General features: G+C 49.0%; 1 protein-coding gene across 2 annotated transcripts in view; it reads right to left on the reverse strand.

Annotated features, from left to right (window-relative positions):
* Positions 1–18436, reverse strand: part of ULK1 (unc-51 like autophagy activating kinase 1) — an 80980-nt gene extending 62544 nt beyond the window's left edge. For both annotated transcript variants that reach the window (XM_075568639.1, XM_075568638.1), the window contains exons 1-3: positions 17667–18436; positions 16763–16855; positions 16623–16664 (exon numbers count right to left, since the gene is read on the reverse strand). In XM_075568639.1, coding sequence (XP_075424754.1) covers positions 16623–16664; positions 16763–16855; positions 17667–17756 — 225 coding nt within the window. In that variant the 5' untranslated portion in view covers positions 17757–18436. The remainder of the gene's footprint in view (positions 1–16622; positions 16665–16762; positions 16856–17666) is intronic.
* Between the last annotated feature and the right edge of the window lie 2438 nt (positions 18437–20874).

Consider the following 20874-nt stretch of genomic DNA (forward strand, 5'->3'; position numbering starts at 1 on the left):
GACATGTTTCAACCTTCAATGCTTTACTGTGGAGGGTTTTTGTCCCTTTTTTTACCCACCATAACCTTAATAAGTGTGGTATATATATAGCACTAATATATATATATATATATATATATATATATATATATATATATATATATATAGTGATAAGATTGGGTTTTAGCCTGCCGACAACGGCCTGCCACTTTTCCATTTAGTAGTCATCTATGTCCTATCTTGCCTAGCAACAGCAGAAAGATGGCGAGCTCCTCCCTCTCTCCCGAGTTGATCCCCAGACAGCTGCCTGCCAGAGATAAGAGAGGCAGTGCAGGCCATCTGCTTATGCAAGAACCACACAGCTTGTACATCCCACAGAAGAGCTGGGGAGACCGGCACGCCAAGTCTGGCCTGGCCCCTTCCTCCCGACTTGTATTCCCGTCTGTCTAATCCAAGCAGACAAACCCAGCCACCGCTCAAAGCTCCGAAAAGGCTTTTTTGGCCGGGATTAAAAAGGCCGCTTGCCTGTCCGTTTTGTCTGACTTTCCACAGCTCGGTTATGTAACAATCCTTTTGGGTGCCTTGATGCAGAAGGGATTGCAGTGTACGAAAGTGGCACATGAGATGCAGGGAAACAGAGGGGACTAGCGAAGAACGTGGGGGGCAACTGCTTAGTTTACTGATGTTTCGCGCTATTCTCTGGTGACTTTACCAAGGATTACAAGAATCATTTAAAAATTGTCGATCCTGGTTCATCAATGAGCAGTTCCCTCTGCTCTGCCCCCCCACGTAGGAAACAGGGGGTCTCCGGAGCTGAAACATGTTCATTTCTGCTCAGGGGATTCCCTGGTTTCCAAGATACTTACAGTACTTTGTGGAGGTTTAAATCCCTCACGTCACGCGGCCCAACAGGAACGGCGCGGCTTCTTATTGGCCCACGTCACATGGGAGATTTAAACCTCCATTATGTTTCCCCTGAAGGCAGAGAAGGGGGCCCCCAGAGCTCTTCTTGAAATGAGCGCGATTCAATTCCGGAGACCCCCTGCCTCGTGTGTGTGTGTGTGTGTATACACACACACACACACACACACACACACACACACACACACACACACACACAAAAAAAGAAGAGGGGCAGGGGTTAAAAAAAACCAAATACACGCGGTAGGGGGGAACTGCACCTTTCAATAAAATTTAAGTCACTGCAAAATACCTTTGGTTTGCTACTCTGCTACATTGTACATTACCATCTTTGACAACCAATGCTTAGGCTGGTATCCAATTACATTCCAGTGGTGGTGGAGGGGAGTGGGGTTATTATATATTCAACAACTAATCTTATACTATATTAGTGAAAGCACTGTATGTTTGCCTGCAGTCTGTGTCCGGTGTCCCTAGCGGCAATCTCATTGGTCCCTTGGCCCGCCCGCCCCCGCACACCTCTCATTGGCCTCACACACTCACACCACCCCCTTGGCCCGCCCCCCACACCTCTCATTGGCCTGAGGCGGAGTGACGGGCCAAAGGTCCAAAAAAATAAAAATAAAACACACACACACACACACACACACACACACACACACACACACACACCTCTCCCCGCTCCAAATCACCTCTCTCCCCTCTCCAAATCACCTCTCCCCCTCCCCAGCGGCATCACCTCTCCCCCTCCCCGCTCCAAATCACCTCTCCCCCCTCCCCAAATCACCTCTCCCCCTCCCCAGCGGCATCACCTCTCCCCCTCCCCAAATCACCTCTCCCCCCTCCCAGCGGCATCACCTCTCCCCCTCACCGCTCCAAATCACCTCTCCCCCTCCCCGCTCCAAATCACCTCTTCCCGCTCCAAATCACCTCTCCCGCTCCAAATCACCTCTCCCCGCTCCAAATCACCTCTCCCCGCTCCAAATCACCTCTCCCCGCTCCAAATCACCTCTTCCCCCTCCCCAGCGGCATCACCTCTTCCCCCTCCCCAGCGGCATCACCTCTTCCCCCTCCCCAGCGGCATCACCTCTCCCCCTCCCCGCTCCAAATCACCTCTCCCCCTCCCCGCTCCAAATCACCTCTCCCCCTCCCCAGCGGCATCACCTCTCCCCCCTCACCGCTCCAAATCACCTCTCCCGCTCCAAATCACCTCTCCCCGCTCCAAATCACCTCTCCCCCCTCCCCGCTCCAAATCACCTCTCCCCCCTCCCCGCTCCAAATCACCTCTCCCCCCTCCCCGCTCCAAATCACCTCGCTTCCCGCAGCTGCCACGCGGCGCGTAAGATGGCGGACCCCCTTCCTCCCTCGCGGCGCCGAGTCAGGTAGGTGTCGCTCCCCACCTCCGGCGCCAAACGGAACTGAGAAAGGGCGCATCAACTGAGGTGTGTGTGTGTGTGTGTGTGTGTGTGTGTGTCACTGTCCACTGCCCCCCCCCTCCTGTCCACTGCGTCCCCCCTCCTGTCCACTGCGTCCCCCTCCTGTCCACTGCGTCCCCCCTCCTGTCCACTGCGTCCCCCCCTCCTGTCCACTGCGTCCCCCCTCCTGTCCACTGCGTCCCCCCTCCTGTCCACTGCGTCCCCCCTCCTGTCCACTGCCCCCCCCCCTCCTGTCCACTGCCCCCCCCCCTCCTGTCCACTGCCCCCCCCCCCCTCCTGTCCACTGCCCCCCCCCCCTCCTGTCCACTGCCCCCCCCCCCTCCTGTCCACTGCCCCCCCCCTCCTGTCCACTGCCCCCCCCCCCCTCCTGTCCACTGCCCCCCCCCTCCTGTCCACTGCCCCCCCCCTCCTGTCCACTGCCCCCCCCCCCTCCTGTCCACTGCCCCCCCCCCCTCCTGTCCACTGCCCCCCCCCCTCCTGTCCACTGCCCCCCCCCCTCCTGTCCACTGCCCCCCCCCCTCCTGTCCACTGCCCCCCCCCCCCTCCTGTCCACTGCCCCCCCCTCCTGTCCACTGCCCCCCCCCTCCTGTCCACTGCCCCCCCCCTCCTGTCCACTGCCCCCTGTCCACTGCCCCCTCCCTCCTGTCCACTGCCCCCCCCCCTCCTGTCCACTGCCCCCCCCCTCCTGTCCACTGCCCCCCCCCCTCCTGTCCACTGCCCCCCCCCTCCTGTCCACTGCCCCCCCCCTCCTGTCCACTGCCCCCCTGTCCACTGCCCCCTCCCTCCTGTCCACTGCCCCCCCCCTCCTGTCCACTGCCCCCCTGTCCACTGCCCCCTCCCTCCTGTCCACTGCCCCCCCCTCCTGTCCACTGCCCCCCCCTCCTGTCCACTGCGTCCCCCTCCTGTCCACTGCGTCCCCCCTCCTGTCCACTGCGTCCCCCCTCCTGTCCACTGCGTCCCCCCCTCCTGTCCACTGCGTCCCCCCTCCTGTCCACTGCGTCCCCCCTCCTGTCCACTGCGTCCCCCCTCCTGTCCACTGCCGCGTCCCCCCTCCTGTCCACTGCCGCGTCCCCCCTCCTGTCCACTGCCGCGTCCCCCATCCTGTCCACTGCCCCCCCCCCCTCCTGTCCACTGCCCCCCCCCTCCTGTCCACTGCCCCCCCCCCTCCTGTCCACTGCCCCCCCCCTCCTGTCCACTGCCCCCCCCTCCTGTCCACTGCCCCCCCCCCCCTCCTGTCCACTGCCCCCCCCCCTCCTGTCCACTGCCCCCCCCCCCTCCTGTCCACTGCCCCCCCCCCTCCTGTCCACTGCCCCCCCCCCCTCCTGTCCACTGCCCCCCCCCCTCCTGTCCACTGCCCCCAGCCCTCCTGTCCACTGCCCCCCCCCTCCTGTCCACTGCCCCCCCCCTCCTGTCCACTGCCCCCCTGTCCACTGCCCCCTCCCTCCTGTCCACTGCCCCCCCCCCTCCTGTCCACTGCCCCCCCCCCTCCTGTCCACTGCCCCCCCCCCCTCCTGTCCACTGCCCCCCCCCTCCTGTCCACTGCCCCCCCCCCTCCTGTCCACTGCCCCCCCCTCCTGTCCACTGCCCCCCCCCTCCTGTCCACTGCCCCCCCCCTCCTGTCCACTGCCCCCCTGTCCACTGCCCCCTCCCTCCTGTCCACTGCCCCCCCCCCCTCCTGTCCACTGCCCCCCTGTCCACTGCCCCTCCCTCCTGTCCACTGCCCCCCCCTCCTGTCCACTGCCCCCCCCCTCCTGTCCACTGCCCCCCCCCTCCTGTCCACTGCCCCCCCCCCCTCCTGTCCACTGCCCCCCCCCCCTCCTGTCCACTGCCCCCCCCCCTCCTGTCCACTGCCCCCCCCTCCTGTCCACTGCCCCCCCCCCCCTCCTGTCCACTGCCCCCCCCCCCTCCTGTCCACTGCCCCCCCCCCTCCTGTCCACTGCCCCCCCCCCCTCCTGTCCACTGCCCCCCCCCCTCCTGTCCACTGCCCCCCCCCCCTCCTGTCCACTGCCCCCCCCCTCCTGTCCACTGCCCCCCCCCCCTCCTGTCCACTGCCCCCCCCTCCTGTCCACTGCCCCCCCCCCCCTCCTGTCCACTGCCCCCCCCCCCTCCTGTCCACTGCAGGAAATGCAGGGGGAGGAATCCATGCCTTTGAGGCGCCCCCCCCCTGCCTTTGACGCCCCCCCCTGCCTTTGACACCCCCCCTGCCTTTGACACGCCCCCCCCCTGCCTTTGACGCCCCCCCCCCCTGCCTTTGACGCCCCCCCCCCTCCCTTTGACGCCCCCCCCTCCTTTGACGCCCCCCCCCCTCCCTTTGACGCCCCCCCCCCCTCCCTTTGACGCCCCCCCCCCTCCCTTTGACGCCCCCCCCCCCTCCCTTTGACGCCCCCCCCCCTCCCTTTGACGCCCCCCCCTCCCTTTGACGCCCCCCCCCTCCCTTTGACGCCCCCCCCCCTCCCTTTGACGCCCCCCCCCCCCTCCTTTGACGCCCCCCCCCCTCCCTTTGACGCCCCCCCCCCTCCCTTTGACGCCCCCCCCCCTCCCTTTGACGCCCCCCCCCCTCCCTTGACGCCCCCCCCCCTCCCTTTGACGCCCCCCCCCTCCTTGACGCCCCCCCCTCCTTTGACGCCCCCCCCCCTCCCTTTGACGCCCCCCCCCCTCCCTTGACGCCCCCCCCTGCCTTTGACGCCCCGCGCGCACACACCTGACTGCCGCACGCACGCACACACTGACTGACGCGCACACAAACCCTGACTGACGCACGCACACACTGACTGAGGCACACACTGACTGTGTGTGCGTCAGTCAGTCTGTGTGCGTTTGTGTTTCTGCCTCAGACTCACTGACGCGCGAGCAAACACACAGTGACTGACGCACACACGCTACATGAAGCTGTAAAGGAGGGAGGGAGGGGGGGGACTGGATTGATGTGAATGGGGGACAAACAGAGAGAGGGGGGAGGAGAGAGAGGAACGGGAACATTACATCCCGGGCAACGCCGGGTCTCTCAGCTAGTATAACATATATATGTTATGCATCAGTTTGCATCAATGTATCAATCAGGCGGCTATTGCGTCTTTGGCGCCTGTAAGTAATTAGGGGAGCGCTGTAACACTTTGATATCATCATTATTTTCCCCTTTCATTGCATCTATATTTCTCTTCTTAAAAATGATGGACCGCCAGTTAAGAGCTGAAGCAAATACTTAAGAAACTTGCCCTACGGTAAGTATATAAACCGTTTATTAAGTATGACACAGATGCTAGAAGATTAAATACACAGTAATAGTTGGGCTACCGTTCATTACTACCTGTCTGAACCTGGGACTAGGATTCGGAAGCCCCATTATCTGCCAGTTGGCATTGATTATTAAATATAAGTATATATCTATGAGGATCTTCCGGACTCTTTTATAAACTTGGGGGATTGGCTGTGCTCTGCAATAATGTGTCCTGTGTAATGGCAGCTTACAGGTTAATGTCAAATGTAAATTATGCATAAACTAGCCATATAAATATTTAGCACCCACCATTTAGCTACCACAGTGGAAAAGAACAAAGCCTATTCATTTACTTAATAAAGACAAGTGACTGCCGTTAATAAGGTCCCACCCCAGCCCCCTTTAACCCCCCATCACCTGCATACTAAGGAGGACGGACATCTGCGGCCTTAACACTTACCCCAGGATTTCTAGCACAAAAGGACTGGCAGCTGTATTGGACCAAAGAAAGGCAGCCAATGTATGATACAACTGAGATATCTTGTGAATAGGGGCTGACCCTGTGTTTAGCACTACAATACTGAAAAAATCCAGCACACCCTAATAATAGAATCAAAATCACTGGCAATTAACCAAAATAAGAAAATTTAATCAGAGCACAAATGAAACAACAAACTAACAGCTCCACACCAAGAACACAAAATACACATAGGTAGGAACACATATGGGATGTTTAGGAGGATAATAGGATAAAGGAAAAATAAAAGGGAAAGGGAAGGAGGGGAAAGGGGCAAAACAACAAGTTAGCAAGTCAAAAACTGGAGTGAAGAGCAGGCACAAATTGCTAAGGAGTGTCTGGTTTGATTTGCTTGTTGCATATACCTTGTCCTGCATCCTCTGTATTCTGTTTTTTGACTTGCTAAGTGCTTGGTTGCTTTATCACATATTAGTACTCCCATACTATCTCTATACAAAGGCTGTACTGTGGATTTGTTTTGCTATTTAGTGATTTTGATTCTATTATTAGGGTGTTCTGGATTTTTTCAGTATTGTATTGTATTTGAGAGGGATTGGGCCCCCTCTAATCCATGGCACCCCGCTTTATATAGTTATCTATGTGTGTGAGTGCGGTGTATTATTTTTGATTACCCTGTGTTTAGCACTGTTCACTAACAAAGTGCTTTCGCACAAAGGTGGGCTTGCGATGTGGAATTAGATGTTCTTTCACACTTACAAATACAAACCTGCATGATAAGTCCAGACCTCCCCATCCCCCTCCAGCACAAATTCTATTCAAGAGTGTTTTTGAAGAACACAAGAAAAATGAAATATTCAGCAGTCCAAAAACATTACTCTCTGTAAGTGGAATCGGGCTCGGCTTCTTGGGGGTGACGGGATGTCAAAAAGTACCAGCAGAAATCTCTAAGCCGCATAAGATAACGATTAACAGCAGTAATACACGTGACAATCATATAAAAATAACAAATAACACATAATGGGAAGAAGCGCTTCAGATATAAAAGTGACATTTAGGAAAAGGAGTCCCTGCCCCGAAGAGCTTACAATCTAATTGTATGTATATATATATATATATATATATATATACACACACACATACTGTATATACATATACATACATACATACATACATATATATACACATTCATACATACATTAGGGATTGAACAACGTACAGGAGGGAAGCATATTCTAAAGCAGGGGTGCGCAAACTTTTACCTATGCGCACCCCTGCCTGCACTCCTCTGCGCCTTCCCCCCCCCCCGCGTCATGTGACATCACGTTGCCATGGTTACGTGACGTCACCCGCGGCGTCATTTCACGCCGGGTTACCAGAACGATGCGTCGCTGGAAGGGAAGGTAAGTGTATTATAGAGGCCTCACCCGGTCCCCCTCGGCATTTAATTTAAATGCCTGGGGGAGAGGGCGGGACCTCTATAACTGCCGCGCCCCCTCGTTTGCGCACCGCTGTTCTAAAGAAAGAGGAGCGCTAGAACAAGGGGTCATTCTCTGAAGTGGGAGGGTGACCGGCTAAAGGGAGATGTGACGAAGTACTTCACTGAAAGGGTGGTGGATACTGTACATTGAATAGCATCCCTGCAGAGGTGGTAGGGGCTAATACAGTAAGGGAATTCAAACTAAATACCTGGGACAGATAAGCCTAAATACTAAATAAAGCCCAGGATTAAATGGGACCTGAGGTTTTACAGCAGAAATGGGAAGCCTGGGTGGGCCAAGTGGGTTCTGTCCTTTTATCGTCAAGTTCTATGTTTAAAAAGACACTATGACAAGCGTACACTTTGTTATCAGGTTTTGTCAATATGTGTATTTTACTATGGCGTAGGTGGGATGAGGTGGCATGAGTTAAGGCCATCTGCCAACGCTGGGGTCCTTATTAAAACTGCTTTGCGTCTCTATGAAATAATAAGGAGCCTCTCGTCTCAGTTTCTGGGTACAAATGGGGTTAAATCTTCTCTGTTGAGTATTTCATAAGTAGGCTCTGTTCTGCATCCTCTGCGTATAGGTTAGATGTGGACACAGCTGACCTAAATCCTTCTACTGTTGTCCTCACGCAAACCCTGCTCTCTTTGGAAACAAAAACCAACTCCCAATCTCGCTGGCCAAACAGAGCCAGGTCGAGCTGGGACACTAATCTTCATTATAAAAACGTATGCAATGGGGGTGCTGATAAATTCTCTCTGATAACACTTACCTGAGCTAATGTATGTGCAAATACATAGGCGGTTATTCATTAAACTGAGACACTGCCCCGATCGCACGGAAACTCAGAGTCAACAGAACATTCTGTATATATACATACACACGTGCATCCTTTTTTTTTTAAACATTCATGTGTAGCGTGTCACCCGGTGTGTTTTTATTAACCCACTTAGCAGTGAAGGGGTTAAACTTTGCTAACACATGAATGCCATTGTTGGGGATGCTTGTGCGGAGAGTCACTACCCCCTGATTGGTGGAAGTCGCGGGTGGGCGGGGCTCACCTGCAGCAGGTAGAGGTAATTAGTCAGGTGTACCCGGCAGCCGCCGATGGGAGCTGAGTAATCGCACTGCTGACTAATATGTATCCTCTTTGTTACCAACATCCAAGCACAGCGGGTTGTGACGGCGGAAGAAACGAGAATAATATGGAGGGGGGTTGTCAAACCCCTTGAGAGGGGCCAGCGACACTCAAGGGGTTAAGCACGGTGAAATGACAAGGTTGAAATGCACCCCCTTAATGCAGGGGCGGCCATCTCCAGTCATCAAGGGCCACCAACAAGTCAGGTTTTGAGGATATCCCTGCTTCAGCACAGGTGGCTCAGTCAATGATTGAGCCACCTGTGCTGAAGCAGGGACATTCTTAAAACCTGACTTGTTGGTGGCCCTTGAGGACTGGAGTTGGCCGCCCCTGCATTAGTGTCTCCTTCTACCCTAAATAGTCTTCTTTGCAATACCACCCAAGGGATAGTTTATTAATCGCCATCAATTCAGTCGGCAGACAGATCTGACTTGGGATAACAAGCTATGTTGGTCTCCGAAATGTTAAGCATTGTGTACGTTTAATAAACATCCTTTACTTTTATTCTGCCAGATAGTCTGAAGGACTTATTTCTAGTTGTCCCCGGATTTGGCCCAGTAAAAATAGAGGAGAATGTCAGCAATCTATTCTTTAAAAGAGATCCAGTAGAGCCATGTTTTGTGTTTCTGGCAGCCCAATAACATCTAACACGTGAATCTTCCCAAAATGAATATAGTCAAACACAGAACCAGGAAAATTAAGGAAAAAAAACCCACTAACAGAGACATAATGCAGAAGCCGGATATATACCGGGTTGCTCAGTTTGGTTTACTGAAAAAATAAAACTATTTATTTTAGTTAGACAGCATAACACAGTGGTTTTTAACTTCTTTTTTAAAAAATTGATTAAGGAACCCTATAATTCTATTGTCAAATTCTGAGGAACCCCAACCCTCTCTAATAGCGCGCCTGAGATTAGATGTATTGTCAATTCTTATATATTTGGTACAATTTTTAATTGACCTGAAAATGACAGGGAACCCTTTAGGGACGCCCGGGGAACCCGAGGGTTCCTAGGAACCCCTGTTGAAAAACACTGGTATAACATATAATAAAACTTTCATGAGGCAAAATCCTCATCAGACGCCCAGGGCAGCGAGTGTGAGTATCACTATATTACTGTAAGCTTCTAACATGCCTTGTTGCATGTATCGTACGTAAAATGTAACACACAGCATGTTTATAGAAGCAAAAAATATCCCAGGGGACCCCCTCTACATTAAGTGTCTAAACTTGGGGTACTCCCAGTGTATGATAGCAGGGGAAGAAACATAGGGGTCTATTTATCAACATAGAGGAAGGAAAGTGGGTTTAGACGCATTGCTATGATTTTTGGAGCAGAGAAAAAACAGCGTCCTACATCTAAAATTAGACCTAGCTCCCCACTTCCAAAATGGTGGATTTTTTGGCAATAAAAGGGAAAAAGAATGGTGCAGAGACGCAGACTGTGATACATCTCATAATCTGTGGATCATGTAACTCCTCCCCAACTCCTCCTACTGACTCTCCCCAAGGTGCAAGCTGGGGCAGAGACGCAGAATGTGATACATCTCATTATAATCTGTGCACCATGTTACTTCACCCCAAGTCCTCCTACTGACTCTCCCCAAGGTGCAAGCTGGGGCAGAGACGCAGAATGTGATACATCTCACTATAATCTGTGCACCATGTAACTCCCCCCAACTTCTCTTACAGACTCTCCCCAAGGTGCAAGCTGGGACAGAGACGCAGAATATGATACATCTCACGTGCACCATGTAACTCTCTCTCCACCCCCCTCCCAACTCCTACTGACTCTCCCCAAGGTGCAAACTGGGGCAGACAGAGCTAAATTGGAGCAAAATGCTTTGATACATAGGTGCAGGGGTAAAGCGCCGTAGTTTCGCACCAAAATTGCCTTGATACGTAGTCCAATATGCTGCCTAGGGAAAATGTAACATCCATTAAAAGAATCTGAGCTTAAATCATCCCCAGCATATAAAAGACAGCATCCTAGCTAATAAACTAGCCAGCTTCCTGCTGTTGAGTCATTCAATAATATTTGCATCATTTATATGCCCTTACTGACTGAGCGCAGGCAGCCATATTTTTTCTTCCCAAGATGGACAACGTTTGGGAACCATTACCTTTAGGTTATGTTAGGAAATACAATAGTGCAGAATTTAATTACAAGGCACCACAAATAAATGTTAACACCTTAAGCCTATCTATTAATTACCCTTCTTCGGGTAATGTCACAGACCCCGCTTAATCTCTCTATTACACTAATTTGCCCATCTAAGATAACATCCCATCGGTGAAGGAGTCAACCTTTGTAGCCTGTACAATGTGATAAGAGGTGAGTGACGGCTGAAAGATCCAAAGCTTCACAACATGAAGGTGACAGCACGGTGAGTCATTGTCTTAAACATAATTATCCCAACCTGGCTGGACACCACCCTTTAAGTCAACATGTTGTCTACCACGCGTGTCGTCCTGACAGATAGCACACTCATGCAATCCTTGGCAGGTCCCTAAAATATAATAATATGTTGGGTTTCCTTTGTTTCCCTGATCACATACTTAACTTTGCAATCATCCGCTCGTTTCTGAATGGCTTAGAATACATTAGGGTCAACGCGTCGCGAAAGTGGCTGGCGCCGACAAGAAAGCGGTAAAGAATATTGCACTTGTCCAGTCGGAAACGCGACATGTTAATATGGGATATTTTTTACTGTCGTAGAATTTGGCGCGGACTGCGCCAAGAAAAGACTGACGCCACCTTTGAGGTCACGGAGAAAATCAACGCAGAAAAACAGTCAAGAAAAGTTAACGCAAGCCGCGCTTTCCATAATACATAGACATGCGCCGATATGCAAATGTCACTCCGCCCCCAACTCATCGCAGACAAAAAATGGTGCAAGCAAGATTAATACATAGACGCTGGTATAGCGCAGCATGAGTTGTGACATAATAACAACTTTGCATATACGTTATGATCCATAGAGCACTTGTGGGTATCTTTAAAGATGCCCACCAATATTGATTTCCCCAGAGGTGCTTTATAAACTGCTGCCACCTGCATTATTTGTTCCTTATTTACATGTGCTTTTCGGTTCAGCATGGCCGCTATTTGTGTGAACTTTACAAAAATAGTAACTTTAATATAGCTGAGAGGAACAAGTTAAAATACGGTAATTGGTGGTTTTCTGGCGTGGACGTATTTAATGAAAACAAATATTAATAACCCGATTTATTTTTAATCATATTCCTCTGCTTCGTACCCTGATCGTTCTCCGTCCACGTTTCTTAAATCTGTAATAACATTCGTCCCCATCCATCTTCCCCCCATAATTAATACTTCTACTATGAACAATAGACACAATTAAGCCTCAACATCAGATTACAATTTCGAAATCTCACATAGAAACAAATTGTCGTTGCATCAGCCATGTGACATTTTGGCATCTGTTTCTTCATTGAAACTGTTCTAATAGCTTTGCCAATCTGGCCCTAAAGTCTAATTCTTAACAAAAACAAAAATGAACACTGTATATTGATTTTTTATTTTATGTTATACAGCACATAACAGTGATTATTATGGTTGGCTTTCCAAAGATGCAGGTAGCAAGGAGGCTAAATCAGAAAAAAAAAGTTCTTACAAATTCCCAATAGTCAAGAGATTGAAATCCCCTTTGAGGCAGGAATTCCGGTTTTGCCAATGTATGTTCCTGTCTGATACTCCAAACCCGGGCTGCCCAACTCCAGTTCTCAAGAGTCACCCACAGGTCAGGTTTTAAGAATATCCCTGCTTCAGCACAGGTGGTGCAGTCTTTGACTGAGCCACTGATTGCGCCCCCTGTGCTGAAGCAGGGATGTCCTTAAAACCTGGCCTGTTGTTGCCCTCACCGGCTCCAATCCGTCCTCAGCCAGGGAGCAGCACAGAGCAGGTGTTAAAGTTTGTGATAGGACAAGTTATTCCTAAATACATCACGTGTGAATCATCCCAAACACACCTGGATTTCAATCGCGAGGAAAGTAAAAACACCCGGAGGTGAGTAATCATTTAATAGCGCACGCCCGGACCCCATGTACCAGCGACACTGATGTAACAACCTCACTGCACTTCATTGCATAATAAAACAAACTAAAAAAAGGACGCTCAACCTTCAGACATGCAACAAATACCAGCTCCTGATGTGACTATGTCTCCGCAGTATGTGTGATTTGGCATCACTTCCTTTGTTCGAGGTGCACAATGTTCCCAACACAAACACAATAGGTCCCTGTTTTATATGCCTTGTAACTCAAATTACTGTGTGATAACATCATGGGATGTGTCTGGAAGTCTAAGGAAATGCCAACGCGGGATGGTCTTCACAGGTCCAATCCCATGCAGCCAGGCCAGAAACAGCCATGTATAAAGAATGTAACAGCTCAATTGGCTTCCTGTGACAAAGCTAACCCTGCTAATAGCAAAGAAGTTGCTGCTCTCTTATGAAGTTACTATATTTCTTAGGGGCCTCGGAGTAAGACGGCGCTTATCAATCAAGTGTTTTCTCGGCCTTGCAGCCAGCATTGTATGCGCCAAAGCTTTTAGGCTTATGTTCCAGCGAGATCTCTAACGTGAGAGGGTAATAATGTTACAGATCTGTGGAGCTCCCTGAGGTCATCTTTCTATCAGCAAGTGGTCATTATTCCTACACAACCTGGCTATCAACTATCAAACATCAACAATGTAACACTGGCAATAAAAAGATTTCATTGATCCCCCCCTGGAGGACAACGGACTTCAACGCTGACCTTTTTTTCCCCTCGCTGCTTCTTGTCTGTATAATGAGCTACAATATTTCTTTGAAGCCCTACAAATCAATTCATCTCTTACCTGCTCTCTTAATATTAGTATTTAAGGGTGATTAGTACACGGTAGATAATATTCAACACCATATATCCCTTGTTATTGCGTAAAAAGGACTGGTCAAAACCAATATCAATAATTAAAATGATTCTTCCCAGCTCCGATGCAACCCAATACAAAAGTCTGACCGCTTATTTAAATGTGATATCTACTGTCCCCGGTACAAAAGGTGCAGATCTGTTGAGAACGAAGCACCTTTACCAAAAATATTCATTTGAAATAATATGGAATAAAATGGTATTTTCCTTAAGATTTGTGCACTGTTTAGCTTTGAAATGAAGATTGTTATGATCATTCCATGAAACATAAAATTGACATATGGAAAAATCATTGTGCTGCCCTGATGTATGATGGCCTAGTGCAGGGGTGAAGCAATGTATTCTCCTCCCAAGCAGGGAGGGGAAAAGGCTAATATTGGATTTATTTCAAGTGAAATCAGATCGCCGTTTCAGTCCTAACCATGGGCCTTTGTCAAGATACATTAGTGCAGCAATCACCTTGCTTATATACCCTAATCTATATCAAAAAAACACCTGTGCAGGGAACCCTTTAACACACCTCCATAACAACATTTGATCTACGTTAATTGCAAATTGGCAACAGATAAATACAACCAAACAATATCTACAACATGTGGAGAATATCTCTATGCTGTTTTTCTAGTGCAGGAGTGGTCAACTCCAGTCCTCAAGTGTCACCAACAGGCCAGGTATTCAGAATATCCCAGCTTCAGCATAGGTGGCATAATCAGTGGCTCAGTCACAATGACTGCGCCACCTGTGCTGAAGCAGGGATAACCCCAACACCTGGCCTGTTGGTGGCCCGTGAGGACTGAAGTGGGCCACCCCTGGCCTAGTGGCTTGCATTTGCATCAGCTCAGTTTATTTGTCATTGCCGTTTAGCCTGTGGTTATATGGTGTTTATTTTCTGTAACATGATGAACTGCTCCAAGTAAAACCCATTGTCTTTTAAAGCTGCAGTTCAAGCTGCCGTTTATTTTTTTTAAATATTTTTTTCCCCCATTCTATATGTGCATCAATACAATCTGCACACTGACAAGTGATTAGCTAAGCCGTAGATCGATCCGTTCTCCCGTAATCGATCGCTTATTTAATTCAGTTCTTGCACAGCATTCTGGGCAATGTAGTCCTGGAATAAGATTGACTGGGCAGTTACTAAATACAATTGGTGTACTGCTAGAGTAAGGCTCTGGCTCTTGAACCATGCCCAATCAGAAGGAGAAGGGGGCTGTCACTTTGGAAATGCTTCCTACATTACAAATATTAAAAATGTCTTAATTTTTTATTTTCTAATGCTACAAATATTCTCATAGCATGCAGTAACTCCCCAAGGGGGAACAAAGCAGGCGCACAGCGTCAGTCGTGAGAGGAGTAATTCAGAAGGATTTATTCGTATAAAAACATGGACAGAAAAAAACTGATTCAGCCACTTGAGCAAATCCCACCCCCCAAATACATACAATTCCCCCCCCACCCCAAAAACCAATCCCACCACCCAAATACATACAATTCCCCCCCAAAAAAAACCTCACCCCCAAATACATACATAAAAAATACCCCCAAATACGTACAAAAAAAGCCTCACCCCCCCAAGTATATACAACCTCCCCCCCCTCCCCCAAATACATACATTAAAAAAAAAAGAACCCGGGCCCCAGCTCTCCCTCAGCTGCTGTCGGCCTCCCCTCTCCCACGCGCACCATCAGAGAGGGGCCCTGCGCGGGACAGTGACGGAGCCCAGCCAACTTCTTTGTTCGGCTGCCAGTCCTCTCGTTGCCGCCGGGCCTGGCTCTCCACAGCCGCTGGCTTCCCTCACTGTCCCGCGCCGGGCCTCTCTCATATGCCGGTGCGCACCGGAAGCTAGGCCTACCTTCCGGCGCACCCGCTGACGGCAGAGAGGCCCGGCGCGCGCTGGAAGCAGAGGCAGGCCCGCAGCTGGGGAGAGCCAGGGGCCCGGCGACAACGAGAGGACCGGCAGCTTTGGCCAGGCTCCCCACACAGCCACCGGGCCTCGGACACTTATCCCGGCTCCCCCCCCCCCGTTGGCGGCCTTGCTTATTCCTATTGTGTCACGCGTGTTACTGCTGTAAAGCACTGTGTACATGGATAACGCAATATATAAATAAAGATATACGTAGGATATAAAGGGGTTTCTTATAGGGCCTCGCAATGACTTTGCAGTTCTCCACTATCCAAATCTCAATGTTATTGAGGCACTAATCCTCCCTGAGGTTGTACACAAACTGAATCATCTTCAAACGAAGCAGTTAGGAAGCCTGCCAAAGTAAGTAATCATTTTTTTCCACTACCCCTGTTTACAGCACACAAGGCATTCTGGGGGTTGTAGTTCGCCGTCCTACAACAGCACAGCACCTTGCCTGGACAAAAGAACTACAACTCCCAAAGGCCTTTGCACAGCACACAGGGAAACAGCGACAAGTAGGCAGGCTTTTCTAAGAATCCCATGACGCAACGCAGGCGAACAACCTATGAAGATTGAGAAGGGGGGGAGGGAGGAATGTCAACAAACAAGGCGACTGGCCACGTGACAGCCACAGGGCGATAGCAAAAGCAGCAGCCTATGATGCCGAGTGGGAGGGGAAGAATCCGACTGGGGTGATCAACTCGTTGCACTTGAAATTTAAGATGCCTTTTTCATCAGCCACAACTCTCGCTGCATGGAAAAGTCTAATCCTGCCTGCCACTAGCATTAGTAATGCTATTAAATTATCATGTCCGCATTTCATATGTAAAATGCACCTCAATTTTCTGAAGCCAGGACATACTTGAAAACGAAAGGCAACTCAATGTACCGGTATTTTTTTTTTTTTTTTTTTATCCTGGTAAAATATTTTATAAGTAAAATCCAAATTGCCAAATAAATAAAACAAGTGTAATTGGCTACACACTTCCAGTTTTATCATGCTCCCCAATATAAAGCATGCTGGTCATATTCATCAAATGATACGCACAACATTCAATGAGTATACACATCACACAAGTAATATAGAGCCAGTAAAATTTGCATACTGTTATAAACAAAAGCTTTTTTTACCTGGAAGTCATACAGAGCGACAATGTTTTCATGCTTCAGTTCCTATGAGAAAAACAGTAAATAACGTAAATAATTGCTTTTGAAGTATAATTTACAAAATACACACACACACACACCTCACAATATAATCTTGCGCTTGCCTTTAGGATTTTGATTTCTTTTCCCAAAAGCGTTTGGGATTTAGCCAGGTTTTTCTTATTGATGCATTTCACAGCAACCTCCAAATCCTGCTTCTAAAAAACGAAAAGAAAACACAAGACTCCACGTTAAAAAATTGTAGAGCGGGTGCTTATACATTTTACATGGAAAGATCCTATATAGGCCAGAGCCGGGTACCATAATCCCACATGTCCAGACTTGCCCTGCACTGTGTTCATTAATTCTAGCTGTTATTATACAGCAAAGCAGACCTGTAAAAGTACAAATGATCAGGGGAAATAATGGTGACGGAGACACACGGTGCCAAGAACAGAGGGATGTAATTTGTATTCTATGCAGCATTTCCAAGAATAGGTCTAATCTTAGAAGGGCAGCCAGTTTTATAATACAGATGGACCTATTAAATTGCAACACTCAGTGCCCATCGGATCACATCATTGACATAAAAGCGACCACATTACCGTTTCACCCGTGCCCTCCTCTTATACCCGAGAGGGCTACGGGCATCGAATCATCTCTTATCCCAGGCCTGGGCAGTCTCTCGCACTTGGAGTACCCCTAACTATATCACCATATGCCACTCATTACTAGCATCTGATATTAATTTATGTATATTTACGTAAAACACTATAATGGTCAACAGCCTTCACTTTATCCCCCCACCGCCCCAAATCCCCTTTTTGGCCGCAAGCTTCAGGAACCATTTCCTAGTGTTGGATTATGTTTTAAGTTGCATGTATTCGTATGTGTTGTTCAAGTCCTCTCCCGCCCCAATATTATACTGCGCTGTGGAATATGTAGGCGCCACATAATAACAAAACCACCCAGATAACATTATCCCTCCCGCGGTCCATCTCCCAGTGACCTGGATTAATATAGTTTTACCTCTTTGTGTCTGCCTTTGAAAACAACAGCAAAGGCTCCGTGCCCGATCAGATCTTTCCTGCTGAACTCAAACTTGCCCACTGTCTCCATCTTCCACTCCTGGGTCCAGCAACAATAAAAAGGGGAGGAAAGGGGGTAATAATAATGATAATAACTTAAAAAATGGGGATGGACAAGGCTGGGATCAGGAGCTGGAGGGCACCTGCTGGAAGAGGAGAGCTGCTCTCCTGTCTACTTCCCTGCAGCTGAAGATCAGGCTCCTGGGGGTCACTGGCATGGGCTGCTGCTCCCAGGGCCCAGAGCCTCCCTGCTGCATGTTAGTGGGGGGGGGGGGGGAAGCCTGTTTGGGTGGGGGTTGGGGGGCTCCCCTAGAGGGGGAGGAAGAGGGGGCGCCCTCCTTGGAATACACCCATCAGTGCCATGGTGAGCAGGTGTTAGCTGGAGGCAGATGCAACCTGGTTCCTCCTTAAGAACCCCAGTTCCGTAAGGAGCACCCCCAGATACCGTTCCACCTTAAGAAGACCTCCAGATACCGTTCCACCTTAAGAACCCCCAGTCCACCTTAAGACCCCCGGTTTGTTGTTGTTGTTTACTGCCCGGGAAGCAGCAGAGGCCTACACGTTTGTAATCCCGGGAGGGCCCCGAGCCGGTGATGGAGAGATGCTGTTCCGTGCTGCTGCTGTCACGGGCGCTCTGTATAATAATAATAAAGGGACCGCAGCCGCTGCCTCGGCGCAGTCCCGGCAGCTGGCAGAATCTGCGCATGCGCGGCGGGTCGGAGGCTGACAGCACTAGCTGCGCGTGCGCAGTAAGCGGGCCGCAAGAGGCGCGGTTGCCACGGTTGTCATGGTGACGAATTTAAAGGGACACTACGTTTTGTTGGGAGGGAGAGGGTACTACGTACATATACAGTTATGTCATTTTGTTTTATATAAAGTTTGTTTTAAATGTATAGATTTGAATAGCACTCAGCCATTTAGCACCTTCTGTGCCACTTGTAACAGTGTTTTTATCATGTATTAGGTGTTTAATAGGCCTGGGAGAGTAACAAACACAATAATACACGTCACAGAGTATGTATGTATACCTTCATTTATATAGCACCATCCAGGTACATAGCGCTTCACAGCAGTAATACACGTGACATCATAATATAACACATAGTGAGAAAAAGCGCTTCAAACATGAAAGTAACAATAGGAAAGGGAGTCCCTGCCCCGAAGAGCTTACAATCTAAGTGAAAGCAAAAAGGTGTTAGCGCACAGCCTAAAACACTCCAAGAGCAGGTAAATAGCATAAGCAAGCAGAAAGTTATTGGCACATAGACAGGATTAAAAAACACTCTAACGCGTTTCGTGTCACTTGACAAAGCACCATCCGGCGTGAAACGCGTTAGTGTTTTTAATCCTGTCTTATGTGCCAATACATTTCTGCTTGTTTATGCTATTTACCTGCCCTTGGAGAGTTTTTGGCTGTGCGCTGACACCTTTTTTCTTTCACTCATCGGTCTATCCGGAGTGGAGCACGCCGGCTGCGGTTCACTCTGCAAGGGAAAACTCAGTGAGTACGTCAAAGCCCACTTTTCATCATTATTGCTCTTGATCACTGTAGACTTTATAGAGACTGTATTTTACATTGTCACTGTGACGGAGAGGATTTATATTGATCAGTTCTCACAGTCCATGACTTAGATCTGCTCTTTCAATCAGTCACAGTGCATCTATATTTACACAAAGAACATATCAACTATTTATTAAATGTGTAAAGGTCAATACCTACTGTGAAAGATGTTTTAAATCTCTGCAATTGAACTGCTCTCAATGTATTTGCTTGTCAGACTACACCTCATCAAATTGTTGTTCTGTATGTGGTTTTGATGCACTGCTTTCGTTTGGGATCTCCCAAACATATTTTTTCTTACAATCTAAGCGGTAAGTAGGGAGAACTTATAGAGACGGTAGAAGGGTGTTTAGGTAAGTGAGTCTGCAAGGGGCCAAGGTCAGTGCACCTGAGATGTATAGTATCAGCCACAGAGCTACCCATATGCTTCGTTAAGAGAAGTCCTAACAGCGGATAGAGAGGGTGCTAGTCGGGTATTGAGGGGAAGGGCATTCCAGAGGTATGGGGCAGTCAGTGAGAAAGGTTTAAGGCGGGAGAGGGCTTTAGATACAAAAGGGGTAGAGAGAAGACATTCTTGAGCAGAACGCAAGAGACAGGCATGTGTATAGCGAGAAATTAGGGCTGACATGTAAGGAGGGACACGAGTCTTTAGACTCTTAAGCCTTAAAAGTGAGGAGAATTTTGTAAGGGATACAGAGTTTAATAGGAAGCCAGGAGAGGGATTTCAGCAGGAGAGACGCTGAGACAGATTTAGGAGAGAGAGATGTGATTCTAGCAGCAGCATTTAGGATAGAGTGTAGGGGAGACAGAGGTTACAATAATCAAGACAGGAGAGAATGAGAGCCTGCTGACAAAGTGAGAATATGATGTAAGGAGGGGGGAGGTCTGACAAACAGCACTGGGATCTAAGCCGCCATTTTAAGTCAGCATCCATCTTAGGTGCCTGATATTGTCTAGTGTCTGTATGAAAGTTGGTATGGAAGTTAGTTTAAAGACACATTTTTTTTCTTTTCGGCTCCTGAAGGTTTTGATATTAAGCTGTTCAGCTAACTACAAAAAGACCTTGAAGAGGGGAGAAAAAGCGCAAATGTTATGAAAATAAAAGATAGATAACACCATGTCTCGCATTCCGAGGCAGGTGCCCATGAAGTCCCGTATGTAGAGGAAAAGTCATCGGCTTGTATAAGGTGTTATTGCTGAGTCATTTCATTTCTAATATGAATCCCATAATAATATTATTAACTCGAAGTGTTCATGTTCATAATTTGTTTCTCTTATATGCTTACGTAGTGACGCACAAGCAACCTCGTTTAGGGGGCGTGGGCTTAGTATTTTGTGTATAAATAAGGCCTGTATTCCACCATGTAGTTGGGGGAGTTTTATTTTGAAACTGCCTCCTGCGTGTACACCGTACACTGCAATAAACTTATTTGTTATTCTGCAAAATAATCCTCAGATGACTCTTATTTATTCACGCTTTTCACAGATGGCGCTCTGAATAGGAACACAAATATACCGGAAGCTGAGCACCTGAAAAAACCACTCATCGGTCACTCAAACCTGAGCGCTCATAAAAATCAAGGTAAAA

The sequence above is a fragment of the Ascaphus truei genome, chromosome 13 (genome assembly GCF_040206685.1).
Source record: "Ascaphus truei isolate aAscTru1 chromosome 13, aAscTru1.hap1, whole genome shotgun sequence".
Taxonomy (NCBI): domain Eukaryota; kingdom Metazoa; phylum Chordata; class Amphibia; order Anura; family Ascaphidae; genus Ascaphus; species Ascaphus truei.